This window comes from Lepisosteus oculatus, chromosome 10 (genome assembly GCF_040954835.1).
Source record: "Lepisosteus oculatus isolate fLepOcu1 chromosome 10, fLepOcu1.hap2, whole genome shotgun sequence".
NCBI classification, from domain to species: Eukaryota; Metazoa; Chordata; class Actinopteri; order Semionotiformes; family Lepisosteidae; genus Lepisosteus; species Lepisosteus oculatus.
In genome coordinates, this window is record NC_090705.1 from 19,346,449 (window position 1) to 19,368,016 (window position 21,568).

Here is a 21,568-nt window from a genome sequence, read left to right on the forward strand (position 1 = left end):
AACCCCAGTCTCCTGGCCAAATTTCCCATTGGCCTTACCAATCATGGCCTCCTAAAAATCCCCCTCTATGAATTGGCTACATTACTCTACTCACCTCCTGATGTGTGGTGAGCGTTCTGGTGCACTATGGCTGCCGTCGCATCATCCAGGTGGATGCTGCACATTGGTGATGGTGGAGGGGAGTCCCCATTACCTGTAAAGCTCTTTGAGTGGAGTGTCCAGAAAAGCGCTATATAAGTGTAAGCAATTTTTATTATTAAAATCAGGCCATCCTACCAAATTGAGCAACCGGACGAGATGGCCAGAGAAGTGACCAAGAGGCCGCCAGCTACAACACTGACAGAGTTGCAGAGCTCTTTGGCTGAAATGGGAGAAACTGTACAGACATCGACAATCTCTTCAGCACTTCACAGATTCGGCCTCTTTGGGAGAGTGGCTAGAAGGAAGCCACTTCTGAGAAAGGCCAACATTAAGTCACGCCAGGAGTTTGCTAGAAGCCATGTGACAAAACCTGAAACCTTTTAGAAGAAACTTTTGTGGTCTGATGAGACTAAAGTTAAGCTCTTTGGCCTGAAAGCAAAGCGCTATGTTTGGCGCAAACCAAATACAGCCCAACACCCAGCTAACCCCATCCCTACCGTCAAGCATGGTGGTGGCAGCATCGTGCTCTGGGCTTGCTTTTCAGCAGGAGGAACTGGAAAGCTTGTTGCTATCAAGGGCAACATGGATGAAGCCAAATACAGGCAAATCCTTAAGCAGAACCTGTTTCAGTCAGCCAGAGATCTGCATTTAGGGCAAAGATTCATTTTCTAGCACAAGAATGACGCAAAGCACATGGCAAAAACTATCAAGGAATGGCCCAGAAAATCTACGGTATGACCTGAAAACTGTTGTCCATCAACACTCTCCAGCTTATTTGTAGGAGTTGGAGCAAATTTGCATTGAAGAATGGGCAAAAAGTCTACAATCTAAATGTGCAAAGCTATTGTAGTTAAAGGACTATGTACAAAGTATTGACTTGGGGAGGGGGGGTGTCAATACTGTTTTGAATGAGACATGTAAGTCTTTCATTCTGAAGGAACAAATGTTCTTGAATAAAAAATATTCTGTGATTCATAAATGTGTTGAATTTATTGTGTTATTGGGAGAAATTATTTCATACTGTATATTATTTCAATGTGTTAAAATTTGGGGGTGTAACAGGAACAAAATGTGAAAAAATTCCACTTTCTGAAGGCACTGTATTTCTAATGAGTAGGCTCTTTTGTCAGGTATTAAAATACAACCACCCTGACAGAAAACCCATGAAAGTCATCGTGTATAAAGGGGAATAACATGACTGAAAAAGGCAGTCAAAGCCTTTATATGGAATGCAGACTGGTTCCAGAACTAAAGCCAGTGGATCCATTTCAAACAGTGCTGTATATTGTAGCGGAGCTAGTTTGAGCAAGGTGACTTCATCACCCTCCCTACATGTACAGTAGCAGGGAAATCAGCTGCCTGGGCTGGGGGAGGTCTCCTTTAGCTCATATGGCTGGTTCCCTGTTGCGTTACACCGGAGACCCGGGTTCGTGCCCAGGTGTTGCGGGACGAACCGGCGGTGTGGAGCGGCGAGGGCACAATATCTACTGTAGCCTAGTGGTGTATCTACTGTGCTCCCCAGGTCATATGGAGTCACGAGTGGAAAACCTGGCCTTATTGTAGTCTATATGCTGTAGTTGTGTCCATTCTCTCATTGGTATTGCATAGTCCTCAAATGGGAATTCAGTCCTCACACTGTGAAAAGTCTATACAGATAGTCCTCGACTTACAACGTATGTGACTTATGACCACTTGCACTAATGACGGCCGTCCCCTTAATTATATTACTGTACAGTACTGCATATTATTTTCATGTCCTGGCATTTGGTTGTAACGTCTAACATTGATGACATCAGCCTACGCGACACCGTGCTGCTGCATGTTATTATTTGGGTGGTAAGCAAGTAAATGGCTAGCCAGCAAAAAATGAGTGTTCTGGTGGTGCCGATAGGAAAAAAACTAACGCGAAAGACAATAGATTTAGAATTGAAAGTGAACATAATAGTGCAGCATTAAAAAAGGAAAATTAGTATCGACAATCGCACGAGACTTTGGCCTTTCTCATTCAAACAATATCCACAATATGAAAGGGCAAGGAAAGAATTTGTAAAGCAGTGAAAGCATCAGCGCCTATGAAAGCTGCAATAATAACGAAAAAAAGACAAGGCCCTATTCATGAAATGGAGAAATTATTAGTGACTTGGATGGAAGATCAGATCCTAAAGCGTATGCCTTTAATCCTTCTAGCAATACAGGCTAAAGTAAAATTAGTGAAAAAATATAACAAATCCGTATTACACAATGTAGCATTTATGCATGTTAATTCTTTACACATCCGTATGGTTCGTGTAGTATTGCGATACATGCGATCGCAAATTTCGACTCACCACGACATCAGTTTACGACAGGGTTAGGTTCCGACGAGGTTAGGACTACCTGTACAGAAAACCAGGCAGTGTGTTAGTCTTGACTACTATGGAGTCAATTGGAAAAGTGTCTGGCAGCTCTCAAGAAACCTGACTGAAAACAAAAGGATAATCATGCCTTTCATGCGGGGCACTGCTTGGATGTGAGATCACGTACTCAATAGCGCCACTATAATCTGTTCCAATACTTTCATAAGTTGCAGGCCCGAGCATGCTAAAGTATGAATTTGGATATATTCTGTACTTGAAGTGTGCCCAGCTTTTATACCTTTTCATGCAAAGCTATGGGCGTACTGTATCAAAGATGCTGCTAGGATTGAACATACTGCTTTATTAGCGATGGTGATGTTGGGCAGTACTGCAGAAAATCAAAGCTGAAGCTATCATGTGAGGTGGTGGAGAAAGCCTGAATGAAGATATGGATAGCAATCCACTGATCAGCTGGACTCCCTGTCAGTGACTGGTCAGCATGGCTTTAAAAAGGAATTGTGCATTTTGGGAAAACTTTGAACATGGCCAAAAAGCCTCAGCTTTTGAATAGATTTGTATTCAATGCAAAAGAGATCAATTACATTTGCTTTCAGTTAATGACTTTAGAATTAAGTAAACGATTGTGTGTGCTTGAGTCTTTAATGACCATATCTTCTAAACTGTTAGAGGCAGAATTGACTAAATCCTACAGTACCTGCCTCTGTATTACTCATGGCAGAGATAATGGAAATGTCTTAGTAGATTTGACAAGGGTTGTCCCTTACATACATGTACATGTACACAGATAAACATGCCAAATGAAATTTTAGATTAATTTTATAGTAAGGGGTACATATCAATGATAATTAAATAATTAAATGAAATGTGGAAGCTATAAAACACTCAATGATTGTAGAAACAATAAGAATGCAGGTCTTATACTGAAAAATTGCCCGTTTTACAGAGCACAAAAGTTTTAACACACCGATTTTTATCATTTTGACAAAAACCAAACCAAACCACATATTTATGCAACACCAGTTCTTTATTAATTTTGTTTGATGAAAAAGTTTTACACCTTCAGATATGTTTCTCCTCTCAACAGCAAGTAACACTACAAGATCTCATCTCATCCAGGTTGGAAGTCACTTCACTCTTTTTTATCATTTCTTTGTTGTGTATAAACTAATAAACTAAGCACATATTCTACTGACTTCTTCATGAAATACAAACAAAACAGCTTGCAAGAATGGAGTTCAAGCTAAATAGTGTCAGCTGCTATTAAAAAATAACAAAGAATACCATTATACTTTCCCTTTTACAGAGCACTGCAAGTAAATTATATGCTAAAAATAAATTTTCCTGCCACTTTCTGTGCTAAGAATCAAAATACCAATCTATTGGTGTCTGCACAGACTTTAAAATGCCAAAGTTGTGCTGAATGTGATTGATTTGGGCATCATTTTATGACATGTACACTATCATATTTGGTTAATTCCTTAGTGTCTGGTTTTTATTCTGACAACTAAAGGTATTTCCCTGTGTAATCTGATTTTTAAAGTTCAGTTAAACCACAGAAATTGATATTATCCTGAGAATTGATCACACAGATTTAAAAAAGAATATACATTATCAAGAGTATTTCCAACACAGTACCAAAAGATACTTCATTTCAAACAGAAAAAAAAATGCTAGCTCATAGCTTAACAACATGACTGGAGTCTCCATCTGCATACTGACTGTGACTCTAGACATGTCTACTGTTCCTGCATCACTGCATTCTCACACTCTTCAACGACCTGTTCTTGAGAGGTGTGGTCTGAGTATACCACCATTCCTGCCAGCTGCTCGCTCACCATTGCAGAAGGCACCACAGTGGCATCCACCCCTTCAGTGCCCACCGTGGCACATTCTTCGCCATGGTACACAGCTGATTGCGAAGGGCTTTTGTCTGGTGTGTCTTGGGAATACACTGTCCCCTCCACCTGCAGAGTGGAATCATCTAATTCTGTGACAATGTAATGTGTGTTTTCTCCTGAAAAATTCTGGCTGGAGTTTTGGACCATTGCATGCGCTATGCCCTCTGTGACAATGATCTGGGAGATCTCTCCATCTGAGCTGACTAGGTCCATGTGCTGACTGGGCATGCTGATCACATGACCGTCTTCTTGCATGATGATCTGAGATCCTTCCCTGGCCACCATGTGAACAGCTCCCTCGTTGTTGACGATGACCTGCGTCAAGCCCTCCTTCATCAGCTGGCCGGCAGTAGCCATGTCGCACACCGCAAACTGCAGGACCTCTTGCACAACCTCTTTAAATGATGACCCCTGAGGAGTGGGCACTGAAGACGACTGCACAACCTGGGTGACGACCTCCATGGGCTGTGCTCCCTCCTGCACCTCGTGGAAAACCTGCATCTCCTCTGTGGAAGGCTCTTCGGACATCTCAGTAGTTACAATCTCGCTCTCGCAGGGCTCCCCATGAGATTCGTCTTCTACTGCCTTGGCCAGGCCCTGCTGCTGTTGCTGCTCTTTCACGGTCCCCAGCTCCGTGACAGCACACAGCAAAGCATCCAGAGCAGAGGAGGTCTCTGTGGTGTGGACTGTTGCCTCCTGTCCTGCCATCAGCTCCTCACAGGAAGCCTCTTCCATTGGAGACTCTACCACCACCACTTGGGTTGTTCCTTCTGGTATCTCTATTTGCCCAGGAATCATGCTGCTCATATGAGTGCTGCTACCGCTTGTGGCAATGACCTGGCCATCTTCTGTGATGTGGACCACCTCAGTGACCTGTCCTCCCATGGCCAGGGTCTGGAGTGTGGCTGCAGCAGATTCTTCCATGGAGGCATCGATGGCGTACTCCCCCCCATAGCCCTCTGGGAAACCTTGGATGATGATGACCTGCTGGACAGCTTCAGTCTGGGCTGCCAGCGGCTTTCTGGAGCTTCTCACCACCCTCTCCTTCGCATGAGAAGAGTCGTCTGAGGCCCCCGCAGTGAACGCAGAGTCTGTCTCCACAAAGGAAGCTCCCTGGCCTTTCAGACGGCATTCAAAGGACTTGGAAACAATTCCTAAAAGAGAAAAGAAAAAATGAACAGGAAATGAGTATATATTATATTTTGTACATTATATATAGAGAACACAGCAAGTGTATGAGTGTTACTAAAAACAGAACAGTCTAAAATATCAATGGCAGCACTCAGAGAAAGGGTCGTTACTGCACCACAAAATGCTTCCCAAGAGACAAAAACTGACCAAGTACAAACGTTTCTACAGGAAGACATCAAAATCAAGAATCTTTTATCAGAAAGATGGACAAGAATAGGTCAAGACTGAAGTCAGAGGAAGAGTGCTGCAGAAGAAGTTGATTATTGAAGGTTGATGATACTTATATCTGTGTAACATATTTTAATGCATACTGTTATATACTATAAGAAACCTTAAACATGATATATTGTACATGTATGCATGTTTGAGTTTAGTCTACTGTATATTATCATAAAAACTCAAAACTGCTAAAGAAACCTACATATTATAGTAGCAGTCACATTTTACTTGCACTGTGACCATTTTGCCTTGACCAATCAAAACTAAACCTACAGGACCAATCCAAAGAAAAGCATGGAGAGCAATTCTGTCCTGCAGCCCAACCTCTGTCTCAAGTCTTTGCTGTCAGATGTGGGCTGCAGTGCTACCCATCTGCTTTTCCTCCACTTTGGGAATAATGAAAGAGAAACAGTTTGAATTTACATTGATCTCCAGTATTTCTCACGTGTATTTTTGGATAGGGTTCCAAGTTAGTGTGCTGTGCTGGGAGAAGTGTTGTCCCCTTGGATATGGTTATATTCAGGGAATCTCATTATGCCACCTAACCTGGCTGGAATCCAGAGGCAGCTTAAGCCAGTTTTAAGGCTGGTGGAGTGCTCCGCCTTGATATACAGTGCTGGTATTGAGAAGTGGACGAGCACCTTAACCTAATCCCGGGCTGGTACCGTCACGGTCACACGCCACAAGAACAGGACTGTAGATAACAGCTTCTTTCCCCCCTTCTGTCCTGTTCTTCCTTGCCTTCTTTTTTGATTCAGAAATTTAATAACTTCAAGTGCTGTCAGAGGGGCTTTGAAAAATGGCTCCTATAAAACGTAACGGCCTCAATCAGGCTGTTGAGATTCACCCACTGATGATTCCTCCATTCCTGCCTTAATGAATTAATGTTGAAATATGTGGAAGTTCAGGAGTCATTAGAACTAATGTGAATTGGTGATTTACTAGAAATATTTTTTTCTCGTATTCACAGGGAGACTGCTGCTACTGACTGACATATTCAAATGTTTAACCCTATTAGTGGTGGGGCTAGCCACTGCCTGTTGCATCAACATTCAGTGTCAATAAATCCTATCCGATTTAAATGCCACTTGCCATTTTATTGTGTAGGCATGTGTAGATTTATAATCACTATAATATATTTAAAAGTGTGTAGATCTCTAAAAGTATCCCAATCATCTAAGACATATTTCTTACAGGATTTGATTAATGACTGTTAAAAACACCCAGTTATTCAACAGTAACATACAATCTGCATGTAACAAATTAAAAAAGTAATTGTGGCATTTTTGACACATACAGTGAGTATAGGAAGTCACCACCCCTTTGAAAATGTTCACCTTTTGTTGTACATTTTCACCTGACCAGCCTCCTTCTTGCTCGGTCATCAAGCTCGGAGGGACGGCGTGATCTAGGCAATTCTTAATTATGGTCTTGACTGTGCTACATGGGATACTTAAAGCGTTTAAAATCTTTTTATACCCATCTCCTTACTTGTGCCTTTCTACAACTTTATCTCGATGTTCTTTGGAAAGCAACTTTCCGCCCATAGTGGATTGTTTGCTTTGAAATGCACTTCCAAGCAGTGGAATCCCCTAGAAACAGCTGCTTTTCTGAACTAATCAAAATCACCACAATTGATCACAGGTGGGAGCCAGTTAGTTTGTTTTGTGATCTGTAAGGTGATTTGTTATACCTGAGCAAGTTTACAAATGCAATTGTAAGGGGGTAATTCATATATCCAAATAAGGTATTTTACTGTTGTAATATTAATTAATTTTCAGAATGTTTTTGAATATTATTTTCACTTTACTAATATGGGTTACTGTGTGTAAATAAAAATGGAACAAGCCTAATTTAATTTGTTTTTATTTTCAGAGTGTCATACTATACAGTAACTGAAGTGTCACATCTACTTTTATATATCTGCTAGTTTGTACCTGGAAGTTTGTGCATCAGTTAGAGTTTTTGATTCATTGAAACTTCTTTTTCCATTTTTAAAATGAGTGACAAATAATTTTTGCATAGGTTTTAAACAAGAACAACAGTATAATAACAACAACAAACGTTTTCACTTTCTAACACAACTTAAAAGCTAAAGAAACTGGACTTAGGGCCTTTTTCAGCCAAAAATATTTACTCAGATGTAGTGTGTGAGTTTTTTAATTAACTGATTTCATGATGGATTCCTATATTTCGATTTAATGTACAATAAACTAACACACTGAACCGACCCTCTCTGAAAGACAGGAACTATTACTTTGTAAAACACATTTTATTGGCAGACCAGCAGAACCAACAGACCAGCAAAACTTTAAGAGACCAAAGGATTTTGCAATAAATTTTCCTAACAATAGGGAATTTTCTGTGAAAGTGAACACAGACATAATTGCACACAGGGAACACAATTAAACTGGGAAACGAGAATGAAGGTAAAGTAAGAATAGCACAAATTATGACAGATAATAGTAAATTAACACTTCAATTTTTGTCAAAAAAGTAATTATTTCTTTAGCAGCACTCCAAATGAAGTGGGGGAGGATTTAAAAAAAGTCACAGACCTCAGATAGTGCTAATTGATGCCTGCAATGCATACCTTCGGATCCAATGTTTCACAGGTGTCGGAAAGATGTAAATGACACCAAAAATGGCAAAAAAATCTGATAACACTTTCAAGTTCTGATTCTTCACATCAAACTCTTAGAGTGTGGCTCTGAATGAAGTTTACACAAAAAAGCAAGTGTCAATGGGTCTCACTGACTGGCTGAGAACTGAGGATACCACCTAAATTAATACATGCTCTGGGACCTACTCACACCCAGGTCTTAAAATCAAGGGTATTGCACAGACATTAAAAATACTGGTTTAAAAAGTCCAGAAAAGGTTATGGTACTGGCCTGGTACTGTTGTGTAAACCTTCTGTATGATCAAGTTCACCACATACCTCTCCCATACAATGGATACAACAGGCTGATGTTGTACAAAGTGCAACCAAAAAGTAACGTACTGTATAAATTCCTATTTATATGCTTAGCAGCATAAATGCATTGTCAAAATCATCAATTGGCTTGCTTTAATGAACTTCTTAACATGTTTGCTCTGCTGAAGACAACAAGGGTGTTCTTTTTTGCAACTTAAAAAAGGGGACAATTTAAGAAAAATGCATTCTGCCAGATAAAGAGGGATTATGTGTAAAAAAACCTTGCTCATTAAGAAGCAATCATACATACTGTAAGCATTTCAACATTTTACATACTGTAACTAAGAACTGAATGACACTTTGACAGAAATATAGTGCTACTCTGTAATTCTGATTCATCAGCATCACCACAATAACAGTAATCTAATGCAGAGGGAGAGATGCAATAGTATTAATCCAGTTCTGATCAGACTACTGGATAGATTTTATATCACCTGAGTTTCTTTAATTTCTATTTGCTTTGCCTCCCCTATAAAACAATGACAGGCACAGGCTTCTACAGCCCACCCTCTTAAACACATCTTTGCAGAAAACCGGTAATTCACCAGCTTTAAAAATTTACTATAAACCAGCAAAGAGAGAACTTTCCCCCATAATGACATCCATAAACCAGCCAAACGGCACTTTTACTATCGCCCTGAATACAGGGTTTTCTGGGCTCTCCACAGTCTAAAAGGTTTGATCACAGCGCATAATACTCTATCGGGTTTATAGAACAATCAATGTTCCATAAAATGATGCATTTATCCAATACTCGGCTTTCCGATTACTCGTGTATGAAGCTGTAGGATGAGGGCCCCAAGCTACTTTGCAGTACTTGCAGTGTGGAACTTATCTAAGACTACTTCAACAACTTCATCTTCCTAGTGTCAAGCAATTTGTTTTAAAGCCCAGCGCTGACTCAGAAAAAAAAAAAGAAAAAAATCCTGTAATAAAAATTCATGGAATCTGTTGGAGAATGAAAACTGATGGCGCTAGAAAGGTCACACTGCATCTGTGCTAAGGAGGTCAGGGGTCGCTTACAGTTCTAAAGCAGACAGTATATTTTCATGCATCATGTAGCAGATAAAGATTTTCTGAAGAGGCTTGTCTGCAGAAGAGGCATTAAATGTGTTTAGAATTGTCCTATGTGTTAATCTCCAGCTTCGTGTCATCTCTATTTGGTAGTTTGTGTGTGATCTGCTTGATGCATAGAGCTGCCGATTAAAAGTGTGAACAATTCCACCATGCTCTCAGACGCATGCAAACATGATTTTGACTCCCTTTTTAAAATATGTAATGGGATAGGATGTTAATAGAAATGTCAGGATTGTTTTTTAAGAGTCCTAAGTAAGCGTAAAGTGATTAGTCTTTCACAAATTCCTGAAATCGCTGACAGAAGCCAACACATCCTTGAGATCTTTGTTTCCAAGAATTCAGCTCCCAGCGTAAATTTATCACAGAGGAACAAGCACAAAGAGATGTAAAAACATCTGTGCAGATTTTGAGGTCCTTCAAGTAAATCAATTAATACAATTCAACTACTTTCCTATTTGGTTTTTATCAGAATATAAAAGAATCACATGGTGTCTTTCATATAATAGCATAGTTTTCAAAAGTTCATTAATGGTAAAACTAGTGCTCATCAACAAATCAATATGCAAAACTAACTTTGACATTTTCTCAATAATAATAAAGATATTCCATAATTAAATAATCATACTAATGGAATTATAATTAATGAAATGAATGGTGTTGTATGAAGTAGCGTTTACATAGTATCAGAAATGCTTCTTGGATCTTGCCATTTGAAATAATAATCTCAGGAGGCAGCTTCTGTATGAAATGGAGGGTTTCAATTCATAAAAAAGAGGTTTTATGATAGGATGGTACATTATTTTATGAATTACTATGGGATTAACTACTAATTAGTAATTAGTAGATAAAAAAGCTTTAAAAATCCCACATAAAGGTATGCTACTGACAGTGTGATAATAAATGAATGATAATTACCTATGTTTCATTTTATTTTAAGTTAAAAGTTATCTAAATTGTGAAATCAAGAAAATTTTAAATGCTTTGCCCTTTTAATATTTAAAACATATTTTAAATATCAAAAGGGAAGATTCTCCTAGCATAACAGGACTTCATGTTGTATTCTGTATGTGGTTTAAAGGTAGCAAACTGAGTACACTGTGGATTTAGAGCTTCAGCACCAACACCCTATGTTACTTCCTCTCCAGTACAATAAATCAGTGCATTAACTGATCTCTGATCACTTATCTAATTTTGTTTGTTTTTCTTAAGTGAATGTACAATGGTCAAACAATGTGACCACTTCATATATGTTCCTGATTTCTGAGAAACACTGCAATCTGCAACGTGTATTCTGTGTATTAATTAACATAATGCACTATTTTTCTCTAAACTGAATTGAAATTGAAAAATTAAATCCTCATGCCTTTTCTTTCCTTAGCACAAACTAAATGACAACTTAGGGCTCTTACATCTGAGACATTCCCCCCAGCAACTGAACAAGAGTCTACCCCTTTGGCTTTATGATGTGTGGACAGTTCAACTCAGCTGCTCAACACACCTGGTTATAATCTGAAGAAACTAACTGTGAAGGACTGTGGGGGTGATTGACCCTTGATTCCATTATTAGTATTGCTCCATTAGGATGAGGTGTCATTAAATCACTATAACACAATCACCAGTCATGGCAAAACAGCCCAGTTAATAGTATGTGTAGATGGACTAAAATACTGTTACCATTTTACTTGTCATCAGCTGTGCATTCAATGGTCGAACATCTGCTTTCAACCAAAGGAGAGCAGCTGGACCTTCAGCACAATGTGATTTGCTGCAAACTCTGGAACGAATCCTGTGCTAAGCACTGATCATAACTGTCTGCTTTCTGCCACTCATAGGGGTGCCCATGGTGCCCACGCCATCCTGAAGAGAAAGATGTGCCTATCGACACCCGGGCCCACACAGACAGCCTCAACAGACAGCTGAGGAAGTTCAGCTTGTAAATTGGAAATGGAGCAGTTCCCAAAAACACAACTTGCAAGAGCTGACAGAACAGCACTTAAGCGAAGATGAGAGGCTGAAACCAACTAACAAACTAACAGGTCTTGTACTGGGTGGGGCAGCACTTGGTGTGAAAGATTCTCACATGTGTAAAGCAAAATAAACATTTATTAATGGGACTTCTCATTATTGGACTGACATGTTTAAGAGCTTCCCAAACAATTACTATTTTGTAATGTTGGTTTTTTTTCATGTCAGGATTGGCATTGTGTTAAAGCGACATACAGTATTGGGTTTTCATGATGTAATAAGTGGGAAAGAACCATTTTCTATTTGCAAGTTTAATTCCCCTAATATTTAAGGCACACTTGCACATATGCGGACAATAGGATGCAAACTGACACCAGTAAATGAAATGAACACCAATATATATCCATCTTCAAAGTGTCATTATAATAGGCCTGGCATTCCTCACTCCTACTAAAGAAAAAAACAACAACAACAACTCAGGGAAGTATTAGCACAGTTCATGGTACATCAGCTTACTCAGACATCTAGCGTATGTCATCACAGACATGTTTTTAAAAGACTTCTGGCTTACTGAAAACCAATGACATTCAGAAATTTCTTATCTGTCATGCGTGTCTTTTGTTGTGCACTGTGTACCACAGAAAATGCTCCCAGCGCTATCTGCACGCTTTAAAGAAACATGCTGTGCTTTATGGAATATAACTTATTAGCTATTGTATTATTTGTGTTTCTTGCATCAGGGTAATGTTGCATAGCTTTTGTAGTATTAGAAAACTAAGTTAAAGAACCAAAGGGTAAAAAGACTATAGTGAAATGAAAACTATCATGTACTTTAGATTTATTTAAAATAATCTATAAAGTAAATATATATGTACACATAATGTTAATAATGTACAAATTATTCACAGACTAGCTATCAATTACTCTGCTAGAGGAGTATTTCTCATTTGCGTTCTCTTATATACATTCATACTGTATCAGCACATACATGTATATAGTGATAATTGATTGCATAAATTTGATTTTGTGTTTTGATAGGTATTTAACAACAAAAATAATAATAATCTGAGCAGAAAAGTAATGTTGTGAGATGGGCTTGAGCTCAGCAGTCCATTGTGAAAGTTGTAAAACTCGGAGAAGGGCAGAACTTACATGCATAGAAGATGGAGAGAAAGGTAGGAAATCATCATAAAACAATAATCTGCTGTAAAAAAAAACTGTGAAAATGAAGACCAATTCACAATCAGGTAAGCGCAATGATAAGCACATACAAATACACTGAGATATCTCGTAACAGTGTACATGCAGATCAGAAAGAAATTAACTACATCAGAAAACAAGGATGTTGCAGGTACAGTACAGTTGCATGTAATCATTTTTTTACCTTTGACCCTAAATCCAAGTCTATGATTGTATGTTCTACACTGTGAGCAAAGTAAATGACATGATAAACTCATCAAAATAACTCAAAAAACACATTATGATTGGTTACTTGGCAAGTGATGAGCAACTCACTCATCAAACAAGTCTTAAAGCTTCTCAAAAGCAATGAACTACCACCTAACCCCAAGTCTGATCTAATCAGCTAATTTTACAGTGTGTCCAGGGTGGACTATAGTGGACTGCATCTGTAGAAAGCAGTGCTTTCACAGCACATAAACTGTGAGATTCGGGAAACGTAAGTCAAGTATATCCCTTCAATTCCACTGGCACTGCAGGGTTTCCTTGCCATGATTTGCACTGTTTGGATTCAGTATCTTAAACAGATGTTTACATCAATCAAGCACGTTAATTGGAAGAGACAAACAAAAAGTAAAAGTATTTTTTTCATATAAATTCATGCATGCCACACATTGGAAACCCTTTGAGACATGGGACACAACCAGTTGGTATTGTATAGTGGTTACAAAGTCAAACTATTTTAAATTACAGAATAGAAAAATATTTGATCTCTTTTTACATGAAGCCAATGAATTGCTAATAAAACACCTGACACTTTAAACTTGACATTTCAGAACTTTTGGAAGAATGATTCTGGTTGTAAAAATTCAACTTTGAAATGTGTCAATGTGACAAGTAGGCAGATTGACACAAGTTTATTTTCAACATGACAAAGCAAGACTGCACAAAATAATAATAAATAAATAAGAAAGACAAAGAACCAGCCCCTGTCCTATGCTGGGGACTACCAATGGCTGACAAACATTCTCACAACTCTGAGCATAAAGCAATAAATGATAAGGACCTCCCCTTCTCCCAGCAGTGCACATCAGAGCACATCTGTATAGGGAGCAGTGGCTCTTTTGCCTTCTAATCATGCATGAAAAAAACAAAACAAATTTAAGTGCTGTTAAGTAAAAAAAAACTCAATAACAGGAAGCACAACAGAAACAATTTTGTTTTGTAAACAACTCTGTTATCAATGGTTTAACAGGTCTCATGTCTTTTCTGTGATACAGCTTACCAGAGCTTTTCAAGAGAAACTCCTGGAGAAACAACACCATACAAAATCAGCATTATACAAAGGTGGTACGGGTCTTATTATCAGAATAGCTGAATAAATGTGGTTGTTTAATGTATTGTTGTCCAACTAGAATAATCTGTAGAAATGTGCTGTGGATTACTCTCACATCCTTCTGTGATTTATTAACCAAACTGTGCTATTGTTTACTGTTAATTGCTATTAAATTATACTGGAGGTCTGCAAGAGATGACATTTCAGTTCAAGAGGATTTACTGCTCGGACTGCTTGGCCCTGTGCGATTTCAAAGAGAATTACCTCTGATGAATTTGAATGCAAATTTGCCACCATTAAAGAAACAAAAACCCAGCAGAAACAGGTATGTTCATCATAAGCTTGCATAGCATTAGTCTCATGTGTTCACCAAAACAATACAAATTGACACCAGAACAATGAATTCATTAGAGGGGTTACATTATCAGGGTTTAAGGATTCTGTTTTGAAATATCAAAGGGGATGCGTGTGGCAGTGGTGGAGCTCTTGTCTGTACGTGGACTGTGGATTCCTGTTTTTAATCTGATGCTCATTAAAATGTAATGCTTATTAAACGGCACAGGACAATGGGGTGAGTGACTGAAAGGAGAAAGGCTGGCAGGCGCCACAATGCCCAGGTAATACGCGAGCAGGATTCTCCATTTTCTTTAAAACCAAAAAACCAAAAAGGTCAAAATATACGTGCAAGGATGGAGGGAAATCTTTTTTTAAATAATGGTCTCGTTTATCAGTTTTATACTAATTACCTCCAGTAATGTGAATAATCTATTATTTTGGAGAAAGCAGGGGGGGTCACTATATTACATACATTATAGATGTATGCTAGTATTTTATTATAACCCTGAATGTCCAGAACACACACAATAGAATGTCTGTAATTTACAAAAAAAATGTACACCTGTTTCTTTAATAAGTAACCATGTTGCACATTTGCCCTCATCTACTGTAGGGCTGGCAAAGATATTAAACACCATAGTCTCAAACACTCTCTTTTACCTGTTCAGCTGTTACCAAACAGTGCACGCTAACTAAAGGTGTGATTCCACACACAGATGTGTTTAATCAAACGACTGTTCCAAATTCCTTGGTATTTAGACATAAATAATAAGATAGGTAAATGTTTGGTCTCTAAATCCAAAACACTTAATCCCCATAAGAATAAAGGAAAATTTATGCACCTATGTTTTGAATATGTAACCCTTTATTTTTTCATTGTTTTAAAAAGAAATATGAGCACATCATCTTATCATTAATATTAGTTCCATTATTACTATTAAAGTAACAGTATAAGGAATATAATAAAACGAAATGTGCATAATAAGTCTGTAATGGTATTGAGGGCTTCTGTGGCATGATAAATAATGGTACCAAAGCCTGAGTCATTTATCCGTGTCACAGGAGTCTGAGATGATTACAAGGCTTTCAGTTCATAGTTTGGCAGAGCTTGTTTGTAATAATTGGTTGTAGTTTCTCACAGCAGCTTGCACAAGCTAGAACTTTGCTTATCAAGAGTCAGATCCAATGTCCTCAACCAGTTTTTCTGATTGAGCAGTATCTGTTGTCAATAACATAAGAGTGAACTCCAAGAGTTCAGATGGAAAATACATTTACAGACTCTTGCTGGTGCTAACTGTTTAACCACTTGTGCTGCACCCTCTCATACTAATTGCACCATTAGTTATTGGAAAACAATACTACAGTATATCAGATACCGAGACACAAGTGTCTTCAGATGAGTTAACTACACTCAGCTTTTCCTATTCACACTTAACGAATCATTTTCAAGTTGTGAAGTTAATATAACGTCTTGAACACAATACTTTGTTTTTTCTATTTACTTGAGATGTCACTGGAAACCGTTACACGGAACCCAATGTCTTTCATTAAAGTACTTTTTCTGTTTTTATTAAACTATAAGAGGATGTTTGCACATTGTAGCGAGCTGCTGGCCAATAAAGAAATAATTATAGTGAAAGAATCATGTAAGCGGTGCCCCCTTTCATTAGGACTGGCAGTGAACTCGGCTAAGAGACCTCAATGTAAAGATGCAATTATTGATCAGCTCGATCAATTGCATCCCTGGTGAATATGCTTTAAGTGCTGGGATCACTCTTGTAAAGCTGCATCAAGAGAGCTGTCACACTGCACTTACAATCAATTAAAGAAATTAGCCCTTTAACCCTGATATGCTTGGAATGTGTGTATCAGCTGCTCCGCCTTTGGACTCTGGACACAGATCCAGTGTATCAGGAGCTCTGTCTCTGGACTCTGGACACAGATCCAGTGTATCAGGAGCTCTGCCTCTGGACTCTGGACACAGATCCAGTGTATCAGGAGCTCTGCCTCTGGACACAGATCCAGTGTATCAGGAGCTCTGTCTCTGGACTCTGGACACAGATCCAGTGTATCAGGAGCTCTGCCTCTGGACTCTGGACACAGATCCAGTGTATCAGGAGCTCTGCCTCTGGACTCTGGACACAGATCCAGTGTATCAGGAGCTCTGCCTCTGGACTCTGGACACAGATCCAGTGTATCAGGAGCTCTGCCTCTGGACTCTGGACACAGATCCAGTGTATCAGGAGCTCTGCTATGTGTACAGATTACACATATATTTAAACAATACATCAAAACCATCAACAGCAAGCGCTTTACTCACAGATACAGTATAGACAGTAATGGAATAGATATCTCAGAATTCACATTCTCCAGCAAAAAAACTCCTTAATTTAAATTCTCACATTTTGCACATATCCTTGTGCTGGCAAAATAGTTCTGGTCTTGGTATTGCATTTTATAAGAGTTCCGATTAAAGACGTTAGCTCAAGAACTTTTTCCCCATTAAATCAGAGAATACTAACATGTAATGCAGGTCTGCTAAATCTGAACTACTATAGTCTTTGAAAGAAGCCTGTCTTTCCAAACAGCACCAGGCACCAATGTACAGCAACAAGCCCCATAGGTTGTGAGTGTTAATCCTTCTGTTCTCTGCAACTTCAGCTTAGTGTTGTCTTGGCATTTCAAAATAGCATGATACATTTAGCTTTCAGCATGCTGTGAATTTGATAGAATATTTCCTTGCATTAAATATTAAGTAGCTTGATTACAGGGAGTGAATATGGGCTTTAAATCAGACAGGAAAAGAGCTTGTGGTTTGGCAGCCTCGATGTCATGGTCTGGGTCAAGGGAAGAACTCAAACCTAAAGTCTACTGGCTGCTTGCTCCTTAAATGGCTCTTTGAGGAAAGTAAAAGGCGTTAGTCTTTACAGGACTGCAGGTGACACTGCTAAGCAGATAACGCAGTAGTGTGTCCACTGAGGGCAGTTCAGCCAAGTCATGAGGGCACTTCACAGAGCTCAATCCCAGATCTGCACGGAGTGGGTCACTGAGCCACAACAGGACAACAATTTGGTATCAAACACCCACAGAGAGCTGTTTGTGTCAAAGACAAAATATATTTTAATTTTACCGGGATCACTTTCTGCTGATATAAATGGACTAAATCATCTCAAGGACATTTTGGTGACAAAAATGACCAATTAAATAAAATTGAGTTTCCACACAAAAAAATGTGTGCCCAAGGACACACTCCACATAATGAACACCAGACCATAATAGTCTTTCTAAAGCAATTATAATAACTAGGTTTTCAGCAGAAGAAAAGATACAATAATATGACCATGCTATTTAAAGGGAGAATTACAGGATACATCAGGAAGAGGGGTAGATTTAGTTGTTGGTGTGTAAACTGTGGGAGAGGCACAGCTTAATAGATGTCTGTAATATAGTATTTACTGTACAATCAGCATTTTTAAAGCTAATGACTTATGCCATAGTCTGTGCTCGAACATGTTTAGATTCAGTTGAAACACACTGTCCCTCCCTGGAAAGGCACAATTTCACAGGTTAAGCACTGGTGAGGTTTCAGTACACAGGGCTAACCGAGGAAGAATTTGAAAAAAAAAATGGTCACTGTAAACTGGTAATTTTATGAGGTACTGGTTATTTAACTGGTACATGGAAGACATTTTGCAAAATTGCATTTTTGTTGTAATGGTGTAAAATTTTGCTCATAAAACACTAACAAGTAAAATGATTTTTCATTCAGAATTTTTACAAACGTTTCTCAGTAGTTGTTGTGCCAATTCAGAATGTTAAACTAATCTAAAAAAGATGTACAAAATAAGTATATATATATTGTACAGTACACATGAATACTATCAGGTATGCTATCAAGGAAAACTTAAAATCTACAAAACTGAATTTTCCATTAAAAATAAGCACTTATAATGTTGCAAGCCTGAAAATCAAGCTACTTGTTTACTGTATTTGAACAACTGTTCTTGTTATTGTTGAAAACAAAATAGAGAACAATGTATTTAAGTTTTGCCTTAAAAAGATTAAGGCACTTCTTTACCTTACCAGACCAAGGCAACGAGGCACCTATGTACAGTCTGCAATGTCTAACCTTATAGAATCCATCCATCCATTTTCTATTCACTTCTTCCAATTCAGGGCTGCATTAGCAACCAACAGGCACAAGGCAAGGTACAGTACATCCTGGATGGGACGCCAGTAACAGGCATCTTCACAAAATCCATGCAGCTAGTTCTCCAAGTCAGGAATTGAATCTATCACCCAAGCAACGCGAGGCAGCAAAGCTGAGCACTGCACCATCATGTTGCTAGCCTTCCACAATCAACATGGTTATATACTGCTATTCTGATACTCATATACAGTATGTGATACATACTGTACTGTACTATATACCTGTGTCAGTATAGTGTCACAGTATAGGGATTATCGGGTACACAATTCTTGTATATTGTGTCAATATAGTGTACAGTGTGAGAGGCAGAGGGATTCTGAGGTGCTGCTCTAAATGGGGTTATGGAAAATGCTACACTATGTGAGGTAGAGAGACTCAGAAGTGCTTTTCTGAAATGGGTTTATACAGTATGTTGGGCAGTGTATAAGACAGAGGGACTAAGAAGTGCAGAAGGGTGGCTTTAAATGGGGTTATATATTGTGCAGTGTGTGAGGCAGAGGGAACCAGAAGTTCTGATCTGATTCTCCACACCTCACAGACACTGTGTTCAAGCTGCCAATCAATGCTGCCTTCACTGGTGGCTCTATAATACTGGCTCATCAACACGAATGATGAGAGACGTCCCACCACTCTCCAAGTCTTCCAATGAAGCCACGCTGTAATTACTGCACTAATTACTAGGCTTGAATAACTAAATGAAGTAATCAGCCTTTGGGAGACGAGGACATAAAAGCTATGATTGAGAAAACACTGGGTATTGACCTTATCAGAGAAAGCTGACATATTGAAGCAGCCCTTCAAATAAAACAGCTAAAAAGACTTTAATTACTACAAGTTAAACAGGAAATGTTAACAACTAAAAGAAAACCAAACTGCTGATTGTGTATATTAGCCTCTTATTCATATACAGTAGATATTTTGTGCACTTTATATTTATCTTTGAGCATGTAAGTTATATATACTGTACTGTATATAATGTACATTATTTCCAAAACCAGAGGAAAATAAATGATCTCACCCATTATTAATTAGATCTGTTTGAATTCACTTTGAATATTACAACATTTTAACACACATTTATCGTACTTAATCTTAACCTCCTGTGTTATAGCACCTTACTTTACAATCTTAAAAGTTACAGAACTGATTAATATTTTATAAGATGTGAATCTGCTGTTAGACGAGAAAAAGTGAAAAGCACCACCTGAAACCTCCAGCCAACGTGGTTTTAATGCGTTTGCAACATTTTAACCAGGCTGACCAAGGTTATCGTGCAGCTTGAGTATCACAAAGTTGCTGTAAAAAAGAAATACAAGGAGGTAACAAAAAGAAGAAAAGAAAAATGAGAAGAGCAAAATCTGGAAGAAGGAAGCCTTTGAATGATTTCTCTGTGAGCTGTTGTGACAGTGGCCACTATGCAGGTGGCTGACATGTGCTTGTTGAAGATATTTCATTTATCACTGCAGTGGTTTCTCAGTCTGAATCCAGCTGAAGATTCAAACTGAGCTGAGGAGGGGTCTGTATCTTTAGCAAAATAAGTATTCAAGCACAAGCTTTATTTTACAATATATTGCATTTAAAAGAAAATTGCTGCTATATGTTTACTGTAGGAATCAAGTACTGTATATGTCAAGCAAGGGATCATACAACAGGAAGAGGATTGTACCTTACCTCAATGACACTGAACACAGGGACATGAGAGACATGTTTTATTCAGGGCAAACTAAAATGTGTCTAGCTGTTAGCACGTACAATACAAGACCAAAAGCACTCCTTTTCCACAGACACCAAGGAAGGGAGATATAGTAGTGGAATTTAGCTTGAGATTTACAATCTTTTAAAACCCTACAGAAGCGTCTTGATTTCCTCGATTACTAGTTTGATCTAGAGGGATCTGTCCAAGATGCTGTGCTGCGCACAGATCAGCAGCCTTGCACTGCTCTCTCTGATTTCCGCTGACTCAGCATCACTCTGTTGAATGGACTAGCCATGCAGCTTATCAGTTTTTTTTATTACAGAACTGATTTCACTCAAGAGTGCAGACCAGGCCCATTCACATTAAGAGGGCGTGGGAATATCTTCTTTAAGACTCAATTAAATAATTAAAGTACTGTTTTTTTTTCTGGAAGGGGGGGAAATTTATAATGAAACTTTCATGATTATCACCAATTATTATGTTATATACTGCATAGTGTTAAACTCCACAGTTTGCCAGTATTAGATGAGTTGCTTACTAGTTAAGAATATGTATTTTTTTATTTGCACTATCATCTTAAATGTTAGAAATGGCAGATTAATCTTTTCTAAAAGAATTTACTCATCCTAAAAGCTTAAAACAGGTAAAGCTAAACTAATATGGTTATTATTACCTGTGTACATCAGTATAATAACAGAGAAGTTTGAAAAATAAAATGGTGAGTCATGTTTAATTATCCAAAGTAGGCTAGTAATTAATCTTTAATGTAAAATAACAGAATAAAATAACAGAATACACTGTAAAAAATGACTTTATGGGTTTCTAAACACAGGTTTTTATTTTCTTTCTGGCACTGCAGCTTTGGAGACATTCTCTTTGTGCTAATGGTTAATTAGTTTCCACAAATAATAAATATTCCTATTACTGATGCACAGTGTGAGGAATTTTGTCCCAGACTCAAGCTACTGTAATACTCTGAATCTGCA

General features: G+C 38.4%; 1 protein-coding gene across 2 annotated transcripts in view; it reads right to left on the reverse strand.

The window, feature by feature from the left end:
- Positions 1–3,503: 3,503 nt before the first annotated feature.
- Positions 3,504–21,568, reverse strand: part of znf407 (zinc finger protein 407) — a 225,630-nt gene continuing 207,565 nt past the window's right edge. For both annotated transcript variants that reach the window (XM_006635671.3, XM_015357157.2), the window contains exon 9: positions 3,504–5,550. In XM_006635671.3, the coding sequence (XP_006635734.3) occupies positions 4,235–5,550 (1,316 nt within the window). In that variant the 3' untranslated portion in view covers positions 3,504–4,234. The remainder of the gene's footprint in view (positions 5,551–21,568) is intronic.